Below are 26,535 nucleotides of genomic sequence, written 5' to 3'. Positions count from 1 at the left end.
CTGCCGCACTCTGTCGCTGTCTTCAAACACGTACTTAACATCTGCAGACAGCTATTAGGTTGGGCTTAATACCCCAATGAACAAAAATCACAACAATCTTACTTATTCCATCACTATGTTTTTGAAAATCTAAATGCCTTATCAGTCAAAATTAAATATGCTAGCTGGTATTCTATTTTGATCACTGCTTCCTTGTTAAGATCAAGAACTATATTTGTTTTTTCCTTTCCTGCAATTACACAAATTAACTAATCATACTAAAAATAGGAAAAATACAAAAAGCAAACCAGGCTGCTTTCTCAGGAAAACAGCTTTCCGGTTCTCTGCAACAGTTACATTCACATCAATTACTATCCAGAAACAAAATGCACACATTTATAATTCTGAAAAGAATTGAACCCACTAAAATGTAACCACCCCTTGTTTGTCAGGGTTAATATTTTAGCATAATTGTGTCCTTTAGAGCAATTAAAGCCCATTACTTATAAAATGCATACTACTCCAGTCCCTATTCAATTAACAATGTGTATCGCGTTGCATATTAAACTCTGTTGTTTGAAATTCAAAATATCCCAAACTAGTAGTCTTTTTATCAAATGTAACATTCCATTGTCTTTGGAGTTTGCAATCATCTATAAAAACCTTCCTAATCAATATTCCCAATAGTCAGGCATAAACTTAAAATCTAGTTACATTTTTATCCATTTTCTTTCTAATTGTTTACTTTAAAAATCAGTAAGAAGGTTTGGTCTCAATTGAAACGCTTTCATCTTTTTTTATGGAGACAATAAAACCAATATAAAAAGTTCCTTATGGTTTATCGCATTGCTCCTCGAGCAATAATCTTTCCAATCAATATTGGAGTGCTTGCCATTTCGTCTGATCACGTCAAAAAGTTTATCTTACCTGTCTCCTCAAACGTTTCAACTGAGAGAACCTTCTTACAGCGCACAAGATGGATCCCGCTATTTTCATGTCTGCTGGTTGGTCAGGAACACTTGTGTTGAGCACCCAGGCTCCCGGGACCGCCGTTGGTCCAGTCTGTTTTCTGTTGGGAAGCACAGTCTCCTTCTGCTAACCCAAATTCAATGCGTTCCTTTAAAGTTTTTCCTTTTACGCTGATAGCCAGATTAGCCTCATCATCCAGCTCCAATCGTGTAGTGAATAATGGCGTTTGGTACATTCCACTAAATTGGATTTCCATATTTTGTTGTCCGATTAACCTCGTTATGTAGGCGCATTGATTTCATAACGAAATATGGAACCTTTTGTCAATTCAGTCAATTATTCTGTTACCACAATTTGGATGCCATTATCACTATAATACTTTGGAATTTCATATCATGCACTGTCTTTGTTTTTTCTTTTTCCCAGTGCTCCCAAATTTTGCATAGCAGATTTGTTTCTCCACTTCAAGTTTCACATTTGGAGTACTGCTGCTTTTTCCATTAAAAATTTCATTTGACGAAATATTTTTTCCATAATTTGTCGCTGCCATCCCTGAAAAGGGCTTATTGGCGAATTCCGAAATCGATTCCAATTTGCTAAATCATTTTCCACCTTAATACCTAACCGATTGATCATATCTCGGTGGTCGGCCAATCAAAAACACAAAAAGACAAACAACCATTCACGCTCACACTCATTTTCAGACATCAGTGGTCTGCAATTTTTTCATCACTGGTGAAGAGCGCCATCCCACGTCTGGGCGTCTTGGCAGCTCACCTCCATTTTGCTGTCCTATGAGCCTAATCATTCTCAAAAGAAATAGGTTAACGTCATTTGGTTGACATCAATTGTTTGATGCTAATGCAATCCGAGATATTCTCATAGTCATTAATATGACTCACGCTAAAGCATATTTCATCTGCTGATGGGCAAAACAAGATACATATCCCGTGCACTGAACATGTATTGTTTATTCCATCGCAGGGAAATCATGCCTATCCTAAATTAATTATTTTATCTAAACTTGCCAGGTATAATTTACCTAATAATTTGGATCAATGCCATTTCTGCATTGTCTTCATATTTGATATCATTAATAATTTGGTTGATTCTTAATACTTAAGTCTAAATCGCAAATCACTCTCATATTGCTAAAATAGCTATGAGGATAGCTAAATTGCATATCCGCTCCAAGAAGGCGGTTTTTGCTTAAAATAAGAACCATTTTCTGTAGCTCATTGTTACCAGAATTAAAATTTAGGGAAATAACCTTTCACTAGGCATTTCCTAATATAAATTTCAGTGTTTAATAAAGGACCCATAATTTGTCACTAATATATCACAACACTGTCAACTCTCTCTCTCTCTACATCTGTCTGTATCTCTCTCTCTCTCTACATCTCTCTGTATCTCTCTCTCTCTCTACATCTCTCTGTATCTCTCTCTCTCTCTACATCTCTCTGTATCTCTCTCTCTCTCTACATCTCTCTGTATCTCTCTCTCTCTCTACATCTCTCTGTATCTCTCTCTCTCTCTACATCTCTCTGTATCTCTCTCTCTCTCTACATCTCTCTGTATCTCTCTCTCTCTCTACATCTCTCTGTATCTCTCTCTCTCTCTACATCTCTCTGTATCTCTCTCTCTCTCTCTACATCTCTCTGTATCTCTCTCTCTCTCTCTACATCTCTCTGTATCTCTCTCTCTCTCTACATCTCTCTGTATCTCTCTCTCTCTCTCTACATCTCTCTGTATCTCTCTCTCTCTCTACATCTCTCTGTATCTCTCTCTCTCTCTCTCTACATCTCTCTGTATCTCTCTCTCTCTCTCTACATCTCTCTGTATCTCTCTCTCTCTCTCTACATCTCTCTGTATCTCTCTCTCTCTCTCTCTACATCTCTCTGTATCTCTCTCTCTCTCTCTCTACATCTCTCTGTATCTCTCTCTCTCTCTCTCTACATCTCTCTGTATCTCTCTCTCTCTCTCTCTCTGTATCTCTCTCTCTCTCTCTCTCTCTCTCTCTCTCTCTCTCTGTATCTCTCTCTCTCTACATCTCTCTGTATCTCTCTCTCTCTCTACATCTCTCTGTATCTCTCTCTCTCTCTCTCTCTCTCTCTCTCTCTGTATCTCTCTCTCTCTCTACATCTCTCTGTATCTCTCTCTCTCTCTACATCTCTCTGTATCTCTCTCTCTCTCTCTCTCTCTACATCTCTCTGTATCTCTCTCTCTACATCTCTCTGTAGCTCTCTCTCTCTCTCTACATCTCTCTGTATCTCTCTCTCTCTACATCTCTCTGGATCTCTCTCTCTCTCTCTACATCTCCCTCTCTCTCTTTCTCTCTCTACATCTCTCTGTATCTCTCTCTCTCTCTACATCTCTTTCTTTCTCTGTCTCTCTCTGATTCCCTCCCCCCTCCCTGTTTGTGCGGGGGGAGGGGGCCTTGGGCTCTCTTTCTCCTGGCTCCAGGTGTGAAAGGAGCAGTAAGCGCTATGGGCGACCCCCCTCTTTTTGTTTGCACCGGGTGTCCTTGGCCGGGTGAGGGGTGTCCGCATCTGTGAAGGGGGGCTGGCCGTAAAGTGGGCTTCTTGCCTGGCTCCACATTTTTCGGCCATTTTCTTCCTTTGTTCTGTGTGTCTTCAGCAAGATTCAAAAGCAGGCAGACTTTTTAAGGGAATTCTCATGTTCCTTCTTCAGATTTTGGTTCTCTGAGAATTCCTCATAGGCCTTCCTCTTAGCTCATCTTGCCAAAGGTCGTACCTCTTGAGCTCATGTTCAATGATGTTCATAGGGAGGGCCCCAATCTTGAAATGTGTGACTAGTACATGAACTTGTGAAAAACATATCATTCTTGTTCTCCATGAAGATAGAAAGTTTCTTGAGGAAAGACAACCACCTAAAGCAGCTCCTCATCCTTTCTGTCCAGAATCTTCACAAGCATGTTAACCATGTTTTTGTTTCATTCTTCAATGATCAGGAAAATCTCTCAGCATGAATTTCACATCCCTTTGTTTGAAGTTTTTTTTTTAAACAATGCTCACATGTTACGCTATTAATACATTTAAGGCGATATTTTACGGCGATTCTCTAGGGATGTCCCATCTAATTTATTATCTCTTTAATACTTATCTTTTATTATCCTATTTATCCGTCTACGTCGTCTTTTTAACCGTCACTCTCTTGCGCGGCAATCCTCTCGATTCTCGAGCGCGTCTCGGCGTACTTCCGGTTCTTAACACACGCTTCCGGTTTATATAATAGTACTATACTTTTTAATCGAGCGCTTTCTTACTCATCGGGTCCAGTATTTTTCGAAGCTTTATTTTCAACAATCTCCGAAAATCCTTTTAACAAAGGGGGACTTTAACCCCTACCATAGGGGGACTTTAACCCCCACCTTAGGGGGACTTTAACCCCCACCCTAGGTTAAGCCCCGTCACCAGCCCACCTCTTGGATCGACATTTAGTTGGCCAGACCGACAAAATGTACGTCCGTTGCATACCTTACGTATCTATTTTCCTTTTTTCCGACATACGTACTTCTCAACAGTATGCACAATTTATCTCCCACTTTTAAAGCGTTTTTCTCGACTATTCCACGAATGAAGAACGGGATTTTCGCCAGATTTGTTCTACACATTAATTTTAAACAGCCCCTTACCGTCTCTTGTGCCTCCTCTTTTCCGATGGGGGTTCGTTCTTCAAACGGGCCGCGATCGACCGAAATGCCCTCTCTTTCAAAGTAAGAGTAGCTGACGTCAGAAATCCTGGCTTTCAGTCCACCGCGGTCCGAAAATTCAGAAATGAATCTCCCGGGTTTCTAAGGCACCAGAAAATGTTGGAACTAATTCATTAATATTCAATAATTTCGAATTAGAGGAAGCACACACAGTCGGCCATGATGAGTTTTATCTAGCTTCAGCTGAAGGAGGGATCCAGAGCAGCCAGCACCAGGAGCGCGTCTAACCTCCAGCCTGGCCAGTTTGAAATCCCTCAATCCCCCCAACAGGTCGACCAGTTTTATTGACAAAGGTCGTGTGACATAGGTACAAACTTTAGGCGGGAAACTATGAACAAAGAAATGGGTGTGTCATGGTAGATGACGCGCCCCTAACTCATAGGTGTTACAGACGGAAATTTCCGCTAGGTCATGCAAAATTCTATTCTAGTGACTAGACTAAATAAACCTATTGACTAACAAAAAGCATAAGTATACATTCCATACTCCACATTGAGACACTCGTATGTCAGGGTATTACTGTACATGGATTCTTGACAGGAGCTTATGGATAACTTTTGGGGATGCAAAGCATGGCAATATTTGACCTTTTCAATGATCCGTAGGCTCAGATGTCCCGAGAGCTTCTAAACGAGGACGATTCGCCCCAGGACCGTTCCACTCTGTCCCCTTCGCGGGTCCTGAACGAGGTTCGGTCCGACTGCAAGGACGGCTCTGGTTCTTCAGGTGGTCCTACGTCAGGGAGCCAATCGTCTGGTGGTTCCGGGACACTGAGCAGTGCCGACACGCTTCCAGTCACCTTGCCATCGGTCCCCGAGGAGGTTGAGCGGCAGCCGTGGGGGCGACTGCTGCCTATGCAGGACGTTTTTCGCGCTCATGGCGAGTTCGGAAGCTAGGCGGCAGGCCATGAGAAAATCAACCTTGTCCTCATTTTCCTTTCCGCTCTTCTAGATTGCATGGAAGACGATTATTTGTTCGGCCGGGACTCCAAATGTGACTATGTTCTGGATGATCCTGATCGCAAAGGATCCTTACGATTTCGAATTTACAGCAAGCAACACTTCCGGGTCTACAAGGTAGCTGTGCCTGTCGATCTACTTTTCAATCTTTAAGATTAGGATCAGAAAGATTACCGATGCAAGGTTCACAATAACAACGTGGCCAAACATCATTTATTAGTACATGGTTCACAAAATCAATCTATGATATTCTACTATAAAACCGTCAAAGAGAAAAACAAGATATTCATTTTCTTAAATTGAGTAGATTGGCTTTCAATGCTCATGTTTAAATGCCTTTGACAGTGCATATTAGGCAAAATACATTTCGGGCCATTTACACTTGTCTTCCTCCTTCATTTGGAATATTCACAGGTCAGTTCCTATTCATTTAGGTTCACTGAACAGGAAATGAATAGGAAGGAACTCAAAATCAAAAGGAAAAGACCTTTAAATGCCCCATAGTTAATAGGAAGTGACCACTAAATTACCAGAAATTTATTTTCCCTTTATTTATCTTGCCAATTTATTGGGTCCCATTGTTGGGTCTAGATGTTCAACTCATTTTGACTCGCGTTTTTCATGGTAGCCAATGAGTTAAGACATTTTTCTAGTGGGATATTTTACAAAGTATAGCGATATTTGTCACACCATTATTTCTGACGCGATCTCAGGAGGGAGACCAGGTGTTTGTTGAGGACCTGAGTAACAACGGGACATTTGTGGACGGCGACAAAATTGGACGTAACAAGAAACTTCCCCTAGTCAACAATGCCGTGCTGGCCCTGGCGGAGCCACGCAACAAGGGTAAGTGCCGTCCATGTGTCGATGAACTGTCGACATCACCCTTCCGGCAACTGTATCACTTCAGTATTCGTCTTCATTGACCTGACGTCCGACCAAGAGTCCGCATTGCCCGGCGAGCTTCGCGACAAATATCTGCTTACACGGCGGATTGGGACGTGAGTTTTGACATCAATGTTGCACAAGATGTGCGCAAAATAGCACCAAACTGAATAATTGGTCATATCAGACGTACAGAAGTTTATTTCTGCGACCAAATATTGCATTTATCACACAGATTTTTTTTTGCAGCATAAAAAAAATCAGATGTGAAAATTCTGTTATAAATATTTTGACAAAATTCTAGCACAGAATTTTGTTGAAGATCAAAATTGTCATGAAAAAATTCAGCTGCAAAAATATGTAATTACATATATTTGATGTAATATTTCAAACTGAATTTGAAATTTTTTAGCAGCAAAATTTTATTCTGACAAAAAAATTGTAGCAATTCCATTTCAAATACAGAGCACAAAAAACAAACAGTTACAGTGGTACCTTGAGATTTGAGATACGAGCTTTATGCATTCCGGGACTGAGCTCGTATGTCGATTTACTCGTATCTCAAATCAACGTTTCCCATAGAAATGAACTAAATACAAATTTATTCGTTCCAACCCTCTTAAAACCCCCCACAAAAAACTGGATATTTGAATGAAAAAACATTTTTATTTGTTCTAATTCGCCATCTATTAACAGAGTAACAAATAACTAGTGGTTATGATGTTTAATAGTACTAAAATTAGACGGATTTCGCGGAGGGGAGAGAGAGACACAGAGAGAGAGACTTTTTGCACGACAACACGCTCGTAACATAACATAAACAAATTTAAATGAACTTTAATTACGATACAGACGCACCCTAACCTTACACTAAACTTAATTCTAGTTTTGTTTTAATATTTTTTACTTTTCTTCTCCCGGGTTGGCTCTATTTGCCCCGCCTCCACCCTGGCTTGTTTGCTTTTGTCTTCCCTTCAAAATATTCCCAAAATGATGCACACAAATGTCCTCACAATAGGATAACGCACGCCCACTTGCCAACTTGAAGTAGTATTCCTCGTATTGGCGAGCAAGCTCTGCCACGTGTACACCATTGTTGTCCCCTTTATTCTGCACTGACTAATGAGGGAAAAAACACAGAAAAAATGCAACACTCCGCCCAGTGCTCGTAGAGACATTTACACGAGGGAGTTGCGGCGAGAGAGACTGTGCCTATTCTGTTCTCCAAAGCAGCCTCAGCCACACCTGGATGTATGCTCGTATATCAAAATTTGTCTCGTATCTCAAGGTAAATATTTGCTCGTTTCTCAAATTGGTTGTATGTCGGGGCACTCGTATGTCAAGGCATTACTGTACAAATATTTGACCACGCTTTTGCAATTATTTTTTTTTGCAACTTATTGATTTTCCTTTTATAAACCCACCCCAAAAATGCCGACGGTGATCCTTCACCACTTCGCGGCTTCATTATATCGCGTTTTTTTTATACTAAATATTTTTTTAAAAATCATAAAAATGCCAAAATTCACCCGATTGGAAAGCAGAAGATGAGAAATCGCGGAAGTCAGGACACCGTGTCTTCAGTGCTGAGTTGGGTGACACGCCGAATAATACAAACAGGCGAGCAGGACGTCGTCTTGCCTTTTCTTTGGATTATATTTTGCATCGCGCACAGAAAGACTACGCCAAGCCTATTCCAGCATTGTTTGGATTTTGAATCACTGTAAAATGCCTCCTAAGCGTCCCGGGATATCTAAGGCATACTAAAGGAATATATCGTGCGTTACATCCAGAAGGAAGAAGCGAACATTCGGAAAACGGCAACGGTATGTTTTTCCAATGACACCAAGCGAGTGTTAATCACTAGGAATAAAATAAAATCATCGTTAAGATGAAGAATGCCCTATCCGTTGGGATCTCGGACTGTAGGGAGAAGATACCTCTGGAGACCAACATGATTAGAATCAAAGCCAATACCTTTTATGATAGCTTAGCTCCTAAGTTCATCAGCCTTGTACCAGTGCCGCGAGTCAGCTTCGTGATTTTATTGCAAGCGAGGGGTGGTTTGAAAAGTTTAAGAAGAGGTATGGTCTACAAAGTGTTTCACTGTATGGGGAAGATTACTCCGCAGACCAAGAGGCAGCGAAACGCTACGTCGAGGAAGAGTTCCCTCACATAATTGAAGAGAATCAGTCTTCTGGAGCAAGTTTTTAACATGGATGAGACTGGCCTTTTTTGGATGAGGATGCCTTCCTGGGCATTCTCTGTCAAGGACCATCATGTGTGGGAACGCTGCTGGCTTCATGGTAAAGCCAGCTTTAATCGACAAGTTCGAACGTCCTCATGCTTTAAAAAACAAGAACAAAGCTTTGATGCCTGTCTACTGGATGAGCAACAGGAAAGCCTGGATCACGAAAGCTCTCACACAGAACTGGTTCTTAAACTGTTTCATCCTAAACGTGAAGCTGTACCTCGCTGAAAGGGGGCTGCCCTTCAAGGTACTCCTCCTACCAGACTGTGCAATTTTTTTATTTACAGTGGTACCTCGAGATACGAGCTTAATTCGTTACGGGACTGAGCTCGTATGTCGATATTCTCGTAACTCGAACGAACGTTTCCCATTGAAATGAACTAAAAACAAATTAATTCGTTCCAACCCTCTGAAAAAACACAAAAAAACGGATATTAGATTAGAAAAAAATGTTTTATTTCTTCTAATTCGCCATCTATTAACAAAGTAACACATAACTAGTGGTTTAATATTACTAAAATGTGTTTAATAGAACTAAAATTAGACGGATTTCTCGGAGGGTAGAGAGAAAGGGACATAGAGGGGGGCGGGAGGGTCCGGCGAGCGGGGGATGAGATTTTGCACCGGTGAATTGTAATATAACGTAAACAAATTTAAATGAACTTGGATTACGATGCAGACACACTCAAAAATAAGTTTAATCTAACCTTAAACTAAACTTAATTCTAATTTAGTTTTACATTTTTATACAATTCTCCCGGCCGGGTTGGCTCTGTTTGCCCCGCCTCCACACTGACTTTCAGTCAATATCGAGGGTTGTTTGAGTTTGTATTCCCTTCAAAATATTCTGAAAATGATGCACACAAATGTCCTCACAATAAGATAACGCACGACCACTTGCCAACGAGAAGTAGTCTTGAATTAGCGATCGCTCCGTCAACGGTAGCTAACAGACTAAGGGGAAGAAAAAAAACACTGAAAAAATGCAACACTCAGCCCAGTGCTCGCAGAGACATTACAAAGAGGGAGTTGCGACCAAAGACATTACAAAGAGGGAGTTGCAACCAGAGACATTACACGAGGGAGTTGCGGGAGAGAGCCAGTGCCCCTGATGTTCTTATGAGCAGCCAACGAGAAGTAATATATACTCCTCGTAGCGATCGCTCCGCCATTCGCGCTGAGTGATGGAAAAAAACACTGAAAAAAATCCAACGCTCCGCCCAGTGCTCGTAGATATCTGTTACACACGAAAGAGATGCGGCAAAAAAGACAGCTCGCTACAATGATAAACAGCCTCTCATGTCTTGGCCACCTGGCTTTCTCGTATGTCGAAAATTTTCTCTTATCTAGAGATAATTATTTGCTCGAAATTGTACTCGTATCTCGAAATGCTCGTATGTCGGGGTGCTCGTATGTCGAGGTACCACTGTATAGATTATAATTAGATATGAATACATTAGTCTTTTCATATGCTTATAACTGTAACATTTAATAATTACACTTCATGATAATTATACTTGTGTACTTTTTCTATAGGCGTGAAAACATGTAGTATGGTAGTAATTAATAATAGGGGTCATCCTACTTCGCGGTTTTTCAATTACTGCAGCCATGTCTGGTCTACATTATCCCCGAAATTTGAGGGATTACTGAATTGACAAATCATTTTAATTACCAAAAGTTAGTTAAATTCATGTCTTACTTCGCAGTCTGTTCTATGACTGCGCTAAAGCGATTCTTCCATTTTATATTAACATAGGTTTCTAAAAAGCGATAAATAATAAATACATTTTCATTTAGCATTTTTGAATGGTTACCCTACATCGGAGCACCCCAATGCCATGCTTGCTGTACAGGTGTTTAATAAGTCTAGTGAGCTGTCTGAAGGTTGTCAATAAGCACCCAAAAATGGTAATCCTAACGCCTCAAGCTATCCTTTTTATCTGCTACTGTCGGTAACAACATGTTACTGACCAACTCTGGCTAGGTTCTATCACCATGAGTAGCATATTAGCCTTGGAGCATTGGGTTTAGTTAAAAGTAGAGCTGGGCGATACAACGATAACGATAATTATCGTGAAATAACTTTTGTCAATGATGATATTAAAAACTTTCGATAAAAAATCGATAATTTTAAACTGTGATTACACCATGCTATGTACTAAAAAAACATGCTTCCCTATCCAAGTTTGTACCATTGGAATCACTAAGCTTTACAGAGGAGCAACAATATCTATGTTGGGGTTAAGCTTTTGACAAAAGTCAATTCTAACAGATTTTTATGAGGCTACACCATTTGATGTTAGTTGTATGGATTAGATGAACCTACGCCGTTAGCTATGCCATCAGCTAAATTACCGTATTTTCACACCTATAAAATAGGTGATAGGGCGCAGTCTCAGTTGCGTTAATATTTTGTTTTTTGTCCATACATAGGGCGCCTCGTCAGATAAGGCGCTAGCATGACACTAGACTAGCCTATGTTATGCTAGCTGCTAGTGTATGTTATGCTAGCTGCTAGCGTATGTTATGGTAGCCGCTAGCGTATGTTATGCTAGCCGCTAGCGTATGTTATGCTAGCCGCTAGCGTATGTTATGCTAGCCGCTAGCGTATGTTATGTTAGCCGCTAGCGTATGTTATGTTAGCCGCTAGCGTAAGTTATGCTAGCCGCTAGCGTATGTTATGCTATCCGCTAACAAACCTATGTTATGCCAGCCGCTAGCATATGTTATCCTAGCCGCTAACGTACCTATGTTATACTAGCCTCTAGCGCAAGGGTGTCAGACTCGGTTGGTTCGCGGGCCGCGTTAACGTCAACTTGATTTCATGTGGGCTGGACCATTTTAGATATAATATTTAGATTTTTTTATAAATGGATTAAAAGAACTGGATTAAAAGCCCTGAATCTTCAGTTTTTTATAGATCTAAAAGAATGTTTATTTTAGCTATTTTTTATATATTTTTAGATTTTACAAAATGATTTTTGAACTAAAAACTGAAAAAAATGATTAAAAATTACAATTATTGATTTAAAAAGGGGAAAATCAGGAAATTTAATATACATCTATACTCTTCATTTTAATTTGATCCTAAAACAGAAAGTTGGCCCTCAGGATTTACTTTCCCGGGCCACACAAAATGATGCGGCGGGCCAGATTTGGCCCCCAGGCCGCCACTTTGACCCATGTGCTCTAGCGTATGTTATGCTAGCCGCTAGCGTGTTTTTTAAAGACAGCACGAGCAAAACTAAGTTTGATTGTGCTTTATTGAGGTAAAAGGTACACAAGTTAATATAATTTAGAGCAGTTAAACATCTACAAAACCGTCAAACTCCATCTCTATATCTGATATAAAGAGTTCGGCGTTCAACATGCTATGGTCCATCTCACTATCAGTCAGAGTTGTGTATTCCGGGAACTTGATTCCAGCTTTGGCGAAAGCTCGAACAACATTGCTGGCCGACACTTGAGCCCAGTCATCCACAATCCGTTGTAACTCGCGACATGCATCACTCCCAAGCCCTTGATTCTCCTCGCTGTTGTATCGGCATCGACAATCCATTCCAAATTGTCCCGTAACTCGTACGACACTGCCTGCTCGTCTGCCACGTTGGCCACCCGACATTAATCACTCCCAAGCCGTTCGCAAAGCTGTTAAATTGTGTTCAATCCATGGCTTCAGTCCATTTTCCAAGCATTCACACCCGCATTCTGTTGTCATTCAGGTCAGGCATTTCCTCTGTATAGCTCTAATTTGCTGTTTCTTTGAGTATTGAGTGTTTTTGAGGGTTAAAAGCGCTGCGAGCACACAGAAGTCAAATGCAGAAACATTGTATTTAAGAAAAAAAGAACTGGTCATCTATACAGTACCCTTAACCAAGCCAAGGCACTATGGGACCCACGACATTAACCAAAAGGACTCCTCGGTGGTCATTCAAATATCAGAAGCATCTTACCAAAGTGTGACCAAATTCATCATCTATGTTCCACACATACATATAATGATTAATATGCACATATATAATAATATCCCAGAATATTAAGTAACTCAAACCTTGGTTTAAAAAAATATATATATATGCTTAACCGAGACCTGGCTAAATGTAAATTCACCGATGGCAGGATTGCAAATACCGGGATACAATATCGTCAGAATGGACCGTATGGGGAACCGTGGCGGGGGAGTGATGTTCAATATTAGGGAATACAGTATACCCTTGTTTTTGCGGGGGGTTACGTTCCAAAAAAGAGTGATAGGCAAAAGCTGTGAAGTAGAAACCTTTATTTATTTATATTTTTTACAATTATTATACAATGAAATCCATTAAAAAGAAATAACAAACCATTTTACAGGCTCAATTATTTGTTTCACAAATAAAAGTACTTTACTTTAGAAACGTTTTTTTCAACAAATAACTTCTGTACTGTACTGTCAAAAAATAATTTTAATCATCAATGTGAACAGAAACATACATAGATCTGCTCTTTTCCAATAAGTATGAGAGGATCCAAAAGACGTTCAATATGATCACAGGTCTATCGGGCCACAACCTCATCTTATTCTCAAGAAAGCTTCCTAAAAATAGATATGCATGCGCCTAAAAAACATAGAGCTGATGACAGTACCTAAAAGGAGATCCCAAATCTGAAACAGGTGTTAAAGAATATCAATTGGGAGTGTCTATATTGTCTACAGTGTCTACATTCACAAAAAAATTAAACAAAACCATAAAAAAAGAATCACCTCCCATGGTTAAATGGAGACATACAGGCATTAATGAAAAAAATGGAATCATGCTCTCAAAATGTCACTTAAAACAAAAAGGATTAATGACAGACAGACATTTACTTTTCTAAGAAACAAAGTAAAAATAAATTTGACCTGCAAAATCAAATTTCTTTATAAACATAATTAACACTGCGAAAACGAACACAGGAGATCTGGAAAAATATTTAAAAACTGGCAGGAAATACTTCAAAGCACAAACAAATAAAGGAACTACAATTGAAGGAGAAAACAATCCGTGACCCAAAGAACATAGCCACAACTTTAAATGATTACTTTATAGACTCCGTTAAAGAACTGACACCTAGCATACCTCAAATAGAATATCACCCACCACAACCACTAAACACCAATCAACCCATTCTTAATCTTATCATAGTTTCGCAGTCACAAGTTAAGAAAGCGGTATCTGGCCTCAAAAGCTCCAAAGCAAAAGATGTGTTTAACATGGATATAACATTTCTAAATTACCACAAAAAATCTCTCATATCTCCATTAACCACTGTTGCAAACAAATCCATAAACGAGAGTCTCTTCCCTGAACCCTGGAAGTGCTCATTTATCACACCGGTCCTCAAATCAGGGAACCTTGCATTAACCACCAACTACAGATGTATAAGCATCCTTCCGGCCGTCTCAAAAGTCTTGGAAAAGACAGTAGCGGAGCAAATTGTGGATCACATTAGCAGCAGTCCATACACCCTTAACAGGCTGCAATTCAGCTTTAGAAAACATAATTCTACCGAATTGCCGGTTTGCTTCTTTCTAGAAAACATAAAATCAAAATTGCTTGTATGTCGGGGCACTCGTATGTCGAGGAACCACTGTATTGGGATGTGCTGGCATGGTATGACATGTATCAAGGCTACTCGCGTCTGGCCAGTCAGAGCACGTTTATCTACGGTTAAATGGCGACGCCCTGAGTGAGCATGGCAGGAACAAGTGAGTGAGTTTTTTTTCACGTTTTATGCAAGATATGTTTTTTTTTCTTGAATTTCATTCATAGATGTCAAAATAAATTTTGTTTAGCGTTTTATCTGTTTATCTTTAATCTATTTTGAAATAAATGACCTGCATTGTCTTGCGCCGTGGCATTTCGTCTTTGTCACCTTTCAGTTTCGTGCATGTCAACTCTGACTTATGCGCATATAAGCCGTGGATTCAATCATCTTTTTTGAGTGACAAATACGGCTTATATGTAAATTTAAAGTTTATTTTATGTTACAAGCGCATGCATCAAGTCTCTCTCCTGTCCTTTCTCTCCCTCTCTCTGTCACTTGTCCGCGCCGTCTGTCTGTACTGAGTAATGTCAGATTTTAGTATTGAAATTCATAACCACTAGATAGGTATTTGTTACTTTGTGAGTAGGTGGTGAATTAGAACCAATAAAAAATGGTCTTTCCATTGTAAATCCTGTCTTTTTTTGTGTTTTTTCAGAGGGTAGGAACGAATTAATTTGTAATTAGTTCATTTCTATTGGAAAAGTTGATTTGAGGTACGAGTAAATCGACATACGAGCTTAAGCATTAAGCTCATATCTCAAGGTATTACTGTACATTTTTTGCAACTGATTTCGATTCAAACAGTTTTTTGCTGCATAAAATTCAGTCACAAACTCTCAGCCATGAAGTTACAAATTAAAACATTTTTTGTTTTAATTTTACGTTTTTTGCAACACAATTTTTAATTCTTTCATTGAATTTTTAAGCAGATTTGTCACAAAACATGAACTTTGTTTGAGAAAAATACATTTTTTTCAGCTGTAAAAATATACCTGAAAAAAATTACTTGTGAAAACTCAGTTGCAAAGATTCTTTAGCAAAAATTAAACTATAAAAATAGATTCAAGGTTGGTAGAAGCCAAACTGTAAATTCGTCAAAGATTTTGTGAAATAAGTGAGTGGAGAAAATCATACACCTTGCAATATGCCCACCAATGCCAGATGGCTGTCATTCACTTACAGTGCCCACTCGGCCAGCAAACATCTAGCTTTAGATGATATCAATGCTTATAACATTGAAATTTAGTAAAGACACAGCCTTCCAACCCGCTTTAATTCTATTTCATAAATGAATGTGATATCACTTCCTGCGTGTCTTTCAGAGGTGTGTGCGGCGAGGTGAGGCTGGCTTTCGAGCGGTCCACCTGCAAAAAGTTTGCAGTGAAAATCATCAACAAAAACAACTTCAAATCTGAAGGGGTGAGTAGGGATTTATGGCCACGCCATGCGCCTCGACAATGCTCGCCGCATGACCTCTGCCCGTTCCGTCACAGATGGCAACCAGAAATGCTCTAACTGAGATACAAATTCTTCAGCGGATTGATCATGTGAGCGCTTTTCTTATTGTTCCAATGAATATCAATGTCAAACATACTAGAACGGCGTAAAAAGTACTGCTCAAAAGTAAGTAAAAGTAAAAAAGTAGTTCAGAGTGATAATACTACACCATTTATGTAAAGATGCAGCACACGTATAAGTCACAATATTACATTTACGTAATGTTACATAGTAGTATAAAGCGTTATAATCACATGGAATGCGCACAGGAAATGCACGCTAAAGAAATCAAAAAGAGAGAAAAAGCTCTTCATTCAAATTGTTACAAATGTCCCTGCTATTAGACTCATGTCTCCAGTCATTTTCATGGCTTTCACATTTTTGCCTTTTTCAATGTTTCTCAGTGTTATGTGTTTGATAGGTTATTAATAGATATACTTTAATAAAAGGAGAGACATCGGAAACAAAATCTAGCGATAACTTGCAAGTGAGAATCAGTCCTGGCTCGTCCTCGCCACTGGAGCATTCTGAAGAAAGGCATCCTCCTCTTTCCATTTAGTCGCACATAATCAAAACACTTAAGGTTATCTGATTCAAACAATTGACCGAATAACACAATTAAGGTCAAAAAACAACTGCCACAACAATTGCATATCAGGTCGGAAACCAAAACAACCGCGTAAGAATTTGCACAAGTAAGCATAATAATTTCCATAAAAGGTGAACCGAGCGACAGTATTTTGAAACAATATTGAGTATTTTCGGAAGTTGATTCGATTATCACCATCTGCCGGAATCCAAGTCAAAGCAATTTAAGAGTCCTTCACAGATCATCATTGCAAACTCAGATCAACAGTCCTTGGCCCGAAACTTGGTGATCTGTCAGGTCAATAGTCCTAAAAACAATTAAATGTCCTCTGGGGCCAGCTGCAGGGGGGAAGCGTCCTTGTTATACTGAGCTTTCGTCTGCCCCTAATGATTAAAGTATCACATATATATATATATAATGATTAATATTCCACACATGCACATGCACATACATAGTTTTTTGCTGTATTTGACCGGGTTTTATTACATAGTGTACAGGAGTGTGTACCACCCATTCCTACACATTGATTTCCTCCCCATGTACTTGAGTACACTGAGTCCACCTCATATAGTTGGCAACAATAATTGAAAATAAAACTCTTTGGCAACAAATGTAATTGTCATTTTATATCAATTTTATCGATTAGTTGTTGCTGCCTTAACGTAAAGTATGTCATGTTACATCAGTTTTTGTAGTTTTTCACAGTTGTCATGCAGCATTAGTTTTTTTGAAAGTTTTTTATAAATAGGTTCCGATTTTCTTTTTTTCCCCATATTTGTAGCTATTAACATCTTTCAGGGTTTTAGATTTCAGTGACTTTTTTGCCTTTTATTGTTAATGGTTCAATGCAAAGAAAGCTTTATCAGTCAATGCCAGTGATGGATCTCTCTGTCGATTTTAATGTGAATTGGGCCAAAGTCATCAACTAGCAGAGCCAAGCATCCCCACGCAATTTCTTCAAAACTGGCATTATTTTATTTTCTAAAGCTAATCACGGCAATGGGGGTTTTCCATTTGTATGACTGTCTGTTGTTCTTGTCTTCAGCCATGTCTCATCAAGACACAGGACTTCTACCAAACGGATGACAATTTCTTCATCGTTTTGGAGTTGTGAGTGCAAGCGTGGGCCTGTGTACGTTTGCTGACTTTTGAGGCGGCATCATGTGACAGGATGGAGGGAGGCGAGCTGTTTAATCGCATCAAATCTCAGCAGCGGCTCAGTGAAGCGACAGCCAAACTCTACTTTTACCAAATGTTGAAGGCCGTCCAGGTGAGCACGTGCTATTGTGCTAACCGCTGAGCTAAGCTAACATGCGTCTGTGCACTTGTAGTACCTACACGGACAGGGCATCATTCATCGGGACCTGAAACCGGAGAACATTCTTCTGGCCTCGCAAGACGAAGACTGCATAATCAAGGTTGGCTCGTTGTGAGCTGATTGTTGTCATATGTTGGGCCATTTGAATTTAGGGAAATTATGGATTACTTACTATTGATTTTGAGTCACTTATTTTTGGGTTGTGGGCATTTCTAGATAACTTCCCTCTTATTTTTAGAGACAATGTCAGGTCAATTCCTGGTAATTTTGGGGTGTTTCCGATGACTGTACTGTGCACTGTGAGCCAATCAGTACGCCCGTTATCATTTGTCACCCATTTCGTGTCTGTGCTTTTGTATTTTGGATCACTTGAGTTTGATTTTGAGAATTCCAGGTTCACTTGCAGCACGCAGTGATCCAACGGGGGAGCCGTTATCACTTGTCAGTCATTTTGCTTCAGTGCCATTGGACAAGCATAGTATTCAAGTTTTTACTTTGAAATTGCTAAGATTATATACATATACAGTGGTACCTCAACATGCAAAAAAAATCAGCTTACGAAAGGCTTTGAAATGCAAATTACTGTTCCAGGATAGGTAAAGCTGTCCAACTAACAAAAGATTATTGAATTACAAGTGCAATACTTTGATGTTGCAGTACTTGCGAGAGTTAATCTTGAAGTACCATCTCCATAGGTAGCACGCAAGACTGCCACACTTGACTCTCCACTCATCCACTGACTCAGCAACATCCACGTAGGATAGCCTCATGCACACCTATTTACAGTCGGTCACAGTGGCGCCCCAGTACCTATCAACCCGTGCCCCAGCAAATCCATCATGACGCCACGCACAAGTGACGCTACAATAGACTTTCTGTAACAGGTATTTTTTTTTCTTTTTAAATTGTCATACCCCTGCCATTGGGTAGCCACGGATTCAGGGTCTCCTCTGCCTCCGACCCAAATTTAGCTGGGATAGGCTTCAGCAGTCCCCGTGACCCTTGTGAGGATAACGGTTCAGAAAATGAATGAAACTTTCATTCCGGAGTTGCTCAACTATTAGCTATGTCCCAACACCTTCCTGGCCTACCATTCATCAGCAGGAAGCAGTGGGTCTATGATGCCGAAAGGTTAGCCCGCCGTCGAGGCCGGCCAGATTAGCAGTGACACACACCATCAACATCAAAGAGTAATTAGTAAATACAGCTATGATCCTCCTTGTCAGCTCTGGCTGGCAGTGAGTTCTTGATTCTTTTGCCGACCCTTGTTCGTCATAGAATTGTTTCTTGATTTTTTTTTTTTTCTCAGTGCGCCTAACATAATTTGAAGTTGTGCGTTTATTATCGGGTGGGTATATAATTATATTATTTGTTTAGGTATTGTAACGAATCAGGTTTGAATGTTGACGTATTTAGTCCATTCTGGACTGCACTGTGTGAATGAGGAGATAAGGGTAAGGCTGAGAGAACACAAGTGTGCTTTCGGTTGGGGCCTCATTTTTAAATGGCTTAATAAATAATTTTCTTAGATTTTTGCCTTATTTGCATTGATATTTTATTCAAAGTTGGTCTACTTTTATCATATTTAAAGAATTTACGGGGTAATCTTAAAGATCGAGGAATGGATTATGCTATTTCAATGTAAAATGCCTCTACTTGCGAAAATACTAGTGTCAGTGCAAAACAAGTGTGCACTTACCAGGTCACCGATTTCAACCAGTCGAGGATCGTAGAGGAGTCGGTCCTAATGAAGACCCTGTGCGGGACACCGTTCTACCTGGCGCCTGAAGTTTTGACGCATGCTGCCGCTGGCGGCGGCTACGGCCTAGCGGTTGACGCCTGGAGCCTCGGCGTGCTCCTCTTTATCTGGTAAACCAAGCTCGCCCGCTCACTTCGCAAAAGAGAATGACACATTACATCTAATCGTATTTGTTCAGCTTGTGTGGGTACCCGCCCTTCCACGAGAGCTTCCACGAGCTATCGGTGAGCGAGCAGATCGTCCGAGGCAGCTTCACCATGGTGCCGGCCAAGTGGCGCCACGTGTCCGAGCAGGGTGACCTAATCTTTCTCGCCCTGAGGGTCCTCCACTTCCCGCACTCTGTCATTCACATGTCTCTCCATGCGTGTTAAAGCGAAGGATGTGGTGAGAAAACTTCTGGTGGTGGACCCAGCCCAGCGCATGACCATCGACGACACGCTCCAGCACGCCTGGATGCAGGTTGGTTAGCATGCCTCTCCGTTAAACTCTTTCAGTGCCCATCAACAATGCTAGATATCTAATCATTAAGCGTCCAATTAGTGGTGGTTGACAATCTCATGACGCCGAAAGATGGTTAGATCAGCGGTCAGGACTTCTTATTTGGGGAGCTTATTTTCTTTAAAATGTGTTTTTGTTCTCTTTGCATACATTTGAAATGTTTTATACTGTAGTCCCTCAAATTTCACAGATAGTGAAGACTTCATGCCGTGACAGTTAAAAAAAAAAGTGAAGAAAAATCACCCCCCTTATTTCTACCATATGTACGTCTTTGCGTTGATACAATTTTAAGAATTGTATTTTAAATGTTACATAGTTATATGTATATGTAAATACTGTAATTTATTAATATTTGAATGTTAAAGGGTTAATGAATGTGTAAATACTTTTAGTGCGGTACTCACCTTTGACAATAGCTCTTCTCCGCTTGGTCTTAATCCAAAAAAAAGATGATGAAAGACCTGTGGAATACTTTGAAGCTGAAATGAAGATTTACTGCTCAGGTTATTGAGAGCTTTATTCTAAGTCAGGTAATGCCTATTCGTCAGATTTGAGAAGCATTGGATCATTGATGGAATCTTTTGGAGGTGTTGTAGGGGATGCAGCACAATGATCATGGTGATGGCGAGTTATGACTGCAGTTTCTTTTTTTCAAATATGGTTTTGTACAAGGACATGACGCCATCAAGACTATTTCCAAATTCGATGACCCTCCCATGTTGTCATCAATCCAAAACAAAGCTAGAATGAGGTCGCCATCTTCTTTGCATACCTGTCATTTCATAAGGATCTTCCTTAAGTCATACGGATTTGTGAGAAAAAATCAACACTACAGCCGTAGTGCTAAAGTCATACTGATAGGTTCACCCTTTAGGCATTCCCAAGTGCACGCCGTAATGAAACAGACATCTGACTCATAACCGGGCTCTTGCAAGAGAGAATCGATCCACACGCGTCCTCGGTCAAGATCATTCTCTCGAATCGAATCCTCTCTTGCTCATTTATTACATATTACATAAGATTAACAACATGCATCTCAATTCTCAAAACAATTGAAGAACTGTCTGTTCTTCCCGAAGGAGGGCTGTGGACAACACTGTCAGAAGTCAAAACCATTGTAAGTCCTCCGGATCCGAGGAAGCGGTATCACCACCTGGTGCGAAGTCGAAGTCAAAACAATTGAGAGTCCTCCGGATCTTTCGATGTGAGTGACCGTGTGAGAGGTCGATGTTTCAAAACAATTGAAAGTCCTCGGAGCTCGGTGTGAACAATATTTTTGAGAAGTCCAGCTGCAAACGGGAGTGACCTTCCCGTTGTTTATCACAGTTGCAAGCAGATGTACTAAAAATGACTTTTTTAATGTTTATAAGCTAAGTAAAGCAAATCATTCTTCATTGCCAGCAAATTTATAATAATGATAACCCTAACATTCCCCCTGTTATTATATATTTGTACGCAATCCCATAATCTTTTTTATTTATGACAAATACAAATACACTTGGGAAGTCCGTTGTCTCGATCTTTACCAGAATTCACCTTACTTGCATATCTGGCCTGAAAAAGGAAGAACAAAATAATTCTCGTTCAACTCATTTTCATAATTTCCATAATCCTGGACATCAATGTTATCACTAGTAGGCTGTCTAATAAGCAGATACAATCCTTGCAATTTGGAATTTGTTAGAGCAATTGCATCAACCATAAGTCGGTCTAGCAAAGAGCGTGTTGGAATAATCCTTAGGTATTTCCAAATTCACAATAAAAGAGGCATCTGAAGTCACATCTTCGTTTAATTCTTGCAAGAAGAGAATACATCCATCCGCGTACCCGGTCAGGATAATTCTAACAACCCGAGGTCTCTCTCGCTAATTTATTCATAAGATTTTAACGCCATGCCCCACAGAAGTCTAAATTTATCACAGTCATCAAAACAATTGTAGGTCTGCCGAATCTTCCCAAGAGCGCTTGTTGTGGATCCATCCTGCGAAGCCAAAACAGTCCACAGTTCCCAAGGGTGCTTCTTGTGGACTCATCTTCTGAAGCCGAAAACAGTCCACAGTTCTTGTTGTGAACCCATCCTGCCCAAGGCCATTCCCAGTCCTCTTGATGCGAACCACAGTCCTTACCTTTGCAAGAGATGCATTAAAATGCCCTTTTAATTAATGTCAATAACTCTTCGTTGCAAGTACATATAATATAATAATATTGATACACATCTATAATAATGATAAACCTGACATTTCCCCCTAATATTATATGTGTACGCAATCCCATAATCATTTTTTTATTTATGACAAATACACTTGGGGGAAGTCCGTTGTCTCGATCTTTACCAGAATTCACCTTACTTGCATATCTGGCCTGAAAAAGGAAGAACAAAATCATTCTCGTTCAACTCATTTTCATAATTTGCATCATCCTGGACATCAATGTTATCACCAGTAGGCTGTCTAATAAGCAGATACAATCCTTGTAATTCGGAATTTGTTAGAGCTACTGTATCAACCCTAAGTCGGTCTAGCAAAAAGCGTAGCAGGGGATAAGACAATATCCACACATTGTCAAAGTATAAGCCAAAACAGCTATTGATATCACCTCGGTGATGGCCAATTTTTTACATTTGGCGAAGGCCTTATCCCACCAGTCTGCCAGAAGGTGGATCGTTCCACTCCAGAGTGCCTCTTCGTTTCCGGTTCAGGGTCTGCAGGGCTTCAACGGCCCAGGTTAAGGACCCATTGGGGGACATGTTGTTGAGTACAACATTTTCAAACATCGCATACGCCCCCACTGCCTCAAGAGCACATCAACCGTCAGAAGCATATCAACCGCTTTGCGGTCCTGGAAAGTCATGAGACTGGTGACTGCCAGCTGTTCCTTCATTGCAAATCCAATTTCTTTTTTTCTACATTGTAATGGATGTTGTTCATCCTATTCATATTTTTATTTGGCATAACCCAAAGAAAAATATACTCCTGCTGCAATTTGGCAAACCAACCCATAAGTCGGATCGCCATCCCTCGATGAGGCTCAACGTCGTCGAGAGAGGCCAGTCGCCGCACCGAAATTCCGAGCCGCCAATTGTATCTGCTTCACTCTAAAACAGATGCTGGTAAAAACAGTGAAACCAAAGCACATAGTCCTGTTTATTTTTTTTACAGGAGTTATATAATTTATTTGCCCCACTTCACCACCATAAGCCAAAACGTGGAATCAGTGAGACCGTTAATCTTGGACAATGGGCACACCATGTCTCATCTACCGCACCCAGATTCAGACCATGCCTCTAAGGTTCAAACAGGTAAAGTTAGCACAGTGGAAAATTGACTTGTCATTCACTGCTTCTTTAACAGGACAGACACCGTTTCAATATTTTTCCTTTTCTTTACAAGCAGGACACTTTTTCTTTTGTAAAAACACTTTCCCCAAAGAATGGTGATTGAGGGAGATGTTATATCCGATCGCGTTTTCCCTCGTCTGGTCGTTTGTTTTAACCCTTTGTAAGAAGGTTTAGTCTCAATTGAAACGTTTGAACCATTGAAACCATATGGAGACAATAAAACCAATATACAAAGTTCTTTCCAATTAATATTGGAGTGTTTGCATTTTATTGGGTCAGAAAGTTAATCTTACCCGTCTCCTCAACCGTTTCAACTGAGGGTACCTTCTTACAATGCAAAAGGCGTGCTAGTGCTTCTTTATACTGCAGGTTGAGCACCTCCGTTGGTCCAGTCCGTTTCCTGTTGAGAAGCACAGTTTCCTTCTGCTAACCCAATTTGAATGCGTTTTCTTAAAGATTTTTTCAGTTCCAATCGTGCAGTGAGTAATGGCGATTTGTATGGTCTACTAAATAGGATTTCCCTATGTTGTTGTCCTGTTGAACTCATTGTGTAGGTAGTGATTTCATAACGAGATATGAAACCTTCTGTCCATCCAGCCAACAATTTTGTCAACACAATTTGGGTGCCATTATCACTATAAATCTTTGGAATTTCAAATTGTGCACTGATATGCCGAGCACAGGTTTAAGCATGCTCTGCCACCAACTTAACCCTATAAGTTGTGTAGTGGCACCGTACAGAGGCCACCCTCCCCCCTGTCGAGACACAGGACTTCCCATGACTCAAGCTAGCTTGTTAAAAGCAGCTCACCCAAGTAAGCTGAGGTACCAATTTGTTTTTGTTTGTTTTTTGTTATTGCCTCAGTGATCCCAAATCTCACATTTCGCAGAGCAGATTATTTGTTTCTCCACCAAGTTTCAAATGTGGAGTATTGCTGCTGTATTCCTGTCAAAATTTCATTTGGTGATTTTTTTTTCTTTCTTTTTGTTTTTGTTTTTGTACTAACCTGCCGCTGCCATCCTCGAAAGGCTTATTGGCGATTTCAGAAATCAATATCAAATTTCCAAATCCTTTTCCACCTTGATATTTGATTGTAGATTATATTTTGGTGGCTAGCCAATCAAAAACACAAAAAGACAGACCATCATCCACGCTCACACTCGTAATCAGGGGAATTTAGTGTTCAATCAGTCTAGCATCCATAATTTTGGTTTGTTGGAGTAAACTGGAGTACCCGGAGAAAACCCACAAATTCTCAAGGACACCAGGAATACTCCACACTCTGGAAGGTCTGGATCCACCCGGCTTCCATTAGTAGATCCTCGAACCGCAAGGTTGATGCGTTAATTACTAGTCTTTCAATTTGGGTCGTTTACCCATACATCAGTGGCCCGTAAATTTTCATCACAGGTTTAAACCACCATCCCCAGTGGGGCTTGTTGGTAGTTCACCCAATTTTTCCTGCCCCGTCAGCAATAATCATTCCAGAAGGAACTAGGTAATTAATGTACTAGACTCGCGTGTCACACATCTACAAATAGAAATTTGTTTTGGAAGTTCAATCGCCGCCGTTCGTCGCCCTAGTCAGCCAGGATGAGCGACTGGAGTGGCTTTGATTAACTCTTTGTTTGCCAATAATGCAATAACGGAAAAGTTGTGATGCATTGAAACACACACCCACCCAAGTATATTAACCGTTTGTAAAAATGTACCTCCATATTTCGCATTAAGTTATACCCTCTGTCAATGCTATCAGTTTAGCTGTTTGTACGCAGAATTGAGGCGGCAATAGTTTCACCTCTAAGGTTTGTTTTAGTAGTTGTCAATGTATCTCGATTCAGTTCGAATTTTGCCCATTTCATTTTATTCCTAGACAACCCATCTACTTAAAGCATTACTCAATGGTTGATACTTTATAATTTGGAGATGCTATTTTTGAACATAGACATTATTTCATCACTCGTTCCATACCATGAAAGGCCCCACCAGAATTTGGGCATCCAGTCCCAAAATAGAGCCTATTTCCAAATTACCCCCAAATTTGTTTTAGATATGGGATTCTCGTTCCCCAAATACCCCAGAATTCATGCGCCAACGCATTTTGTCAAAACCCAAAGCGACAAACATAATCTTTCTTTAGCCAGAATTTGGAACTTGGAGAATTGTTCCTTTCCCCCTTATCTAAGCTTGTTCTTGCCAAATGTTATCACTGTAACATTTAAGTGCATTAACCCCATAATTGCAATGTTGTAAGTTTTAAGATAAAGTTCTCTTAATTTGTATGCCCTTAAAGCAATAGAAAGCAACGTCATTTGGTTGTATCAATTTGATCAATGCTTATCCAATCCGTAATATCAACATGCCCCACGCCAAAGCATATGTCACCCGCTCAGGACAAACAGGGAATGTTCTTCTGTGCACTTGAAAAACACCCCATGTTTCTCAGTCCCAGGGAAATTATGCCTATCCTACATCAATTATTTTATCTACCCCAGCCAGGTACAATTTACCTAATAATTTGGACGAATGCCATGAATTTTCTCATGCCATTTCTGCATTGTTAATTTAATGTCTGATCGCTTTAACAACCAAATAACTCTTAATACCTAAGACATAATTTGCAAATCACCTCATACTATGTTTACTTAAGATAAGAGCTATTTCCTATAGCTCTCTTACCACAATAAAAATCTACAATAATTAAATTAGAGAAATCAACCTTTTACTAGGCATTTCCTAAACAAAATTTTCAATGTTTAATAAAGGACCCACAAATTGTCACCAATATCCCATAATATTGTAAAATTGTTCCCATTCCTTTTTCTTTAACCAGCCACTCTCTTATGTTAAAGTATTTGGAACAAACCAACCATTCAAAAACAGTATTAATATTCTTTTATCCTCCAAAAACTAGCACTCTTTAATTAAGAGCCCTTTGAAATCCACAAATTGGTCAAAGATTGCTATTTTGCTCTATTGCCAATTCCAAAGCTTTTACCAAATCAATCTTTGCCAAACAGATTTTCTATCACCTCGAAAAACATTCCTGATTAAATTCAAAGAATAAATGCGAAGGTAATTGCGGAACCCTGCTTCTTTTATTATGAAATGTTTAACGGAAGCGAACTCTTAGCCGCTAACTGTGACCTTCACGCTCGCTGCGAAGCAGCATTCTTATCTGTTGTTTACACA

The 26,535-nt window shown here is 40.0% G+C and overlaps 1 protein-coding gene across 4 annotated transcripts in view; it reads left to right on the top strand.

The window, feature by feature from the left end:
- The window catches only part of chek2 (checkpoint kinase 2), a 44,341-nt gene that overhangs the window by 6,800 nt on the left and 11,006 nt on the right, over positions 1-26,535 (top strand). Inside the window, exons 2-14 of one of the 4 annotated variants that reach the window (XR_013300299.1) lie at positions 5,287-5,560; positions 5,633-5,757; positions 6,354-6,486; positions 6,551-6,641; positions 15,667-15,763; positions 15,838-15,891; positions 17,476-17,540; positions 17,601-17,700; positions 17,762-17,848; positions 19,451-19,617; positions 19,686-19,801; positions 19,886-19,966; positions 21,085-21,209. Coding sequence is in view for 2 of the 4 variants with exons in the window: in XM_077600891.1 (XP_077457017.1) it covers positions 5,293-5,560; positions 5,633-5,757; positions 6,354-6,486; positions 6,551-6,641; positions 15,667-15,763; positions 15,838-15,891; positions 17,476-17,540; positions 17,601-17,700; positions 17,762-17,848; positions 19,451-19,617; positions 19,686-19,801; positions 19,881-19,966 (1,389 nt within the window). In the remaining 2 variants the exon portion in view is untranslated. Of the gene's footprint in view, positions 1-5,286; positions 5,561-5,632; positions 5,758-6,353; positions 6,487-6,550; positions 6,642-15,666; positions 15,764-15,837; positions 15,892-17,475; positions 17,541-17,600; positions 17,701-17,761; positions 17,849-19,450; positions 19,618-19,685; positions 19,802-19,880; positions 19,967-21,084; positions 21,210-26,535 lie in introns of all 4 variants that reach the window. The other 3 variants (XR_013300300.1, XM_077600892.1, XM_077600891.1) reach the window with 3 other exon arrangements.

This window comes from Stigmatopora argus, chromosome 5 (genome assembly GCF_051989625.1).
Source record: "Stigmatopora argus isolate UIUO_Sarg chromosome 5, RoL_Sarg_1.0, whole genome shotgun sequence".
NCBI classification, from domain to species: domain Eukaryota; kingdom Metazoa; phylum Chordata; class Actinopteri; order Syngnathiformes; family Syngnathidae; genus Stigmatopora; species Stigmatopora argus.
The sequence above is the reverse complement of the archived record's forward strand: the minus strand, read 5'-3'. Positions and strand labels throughout refer to the sequence as shown.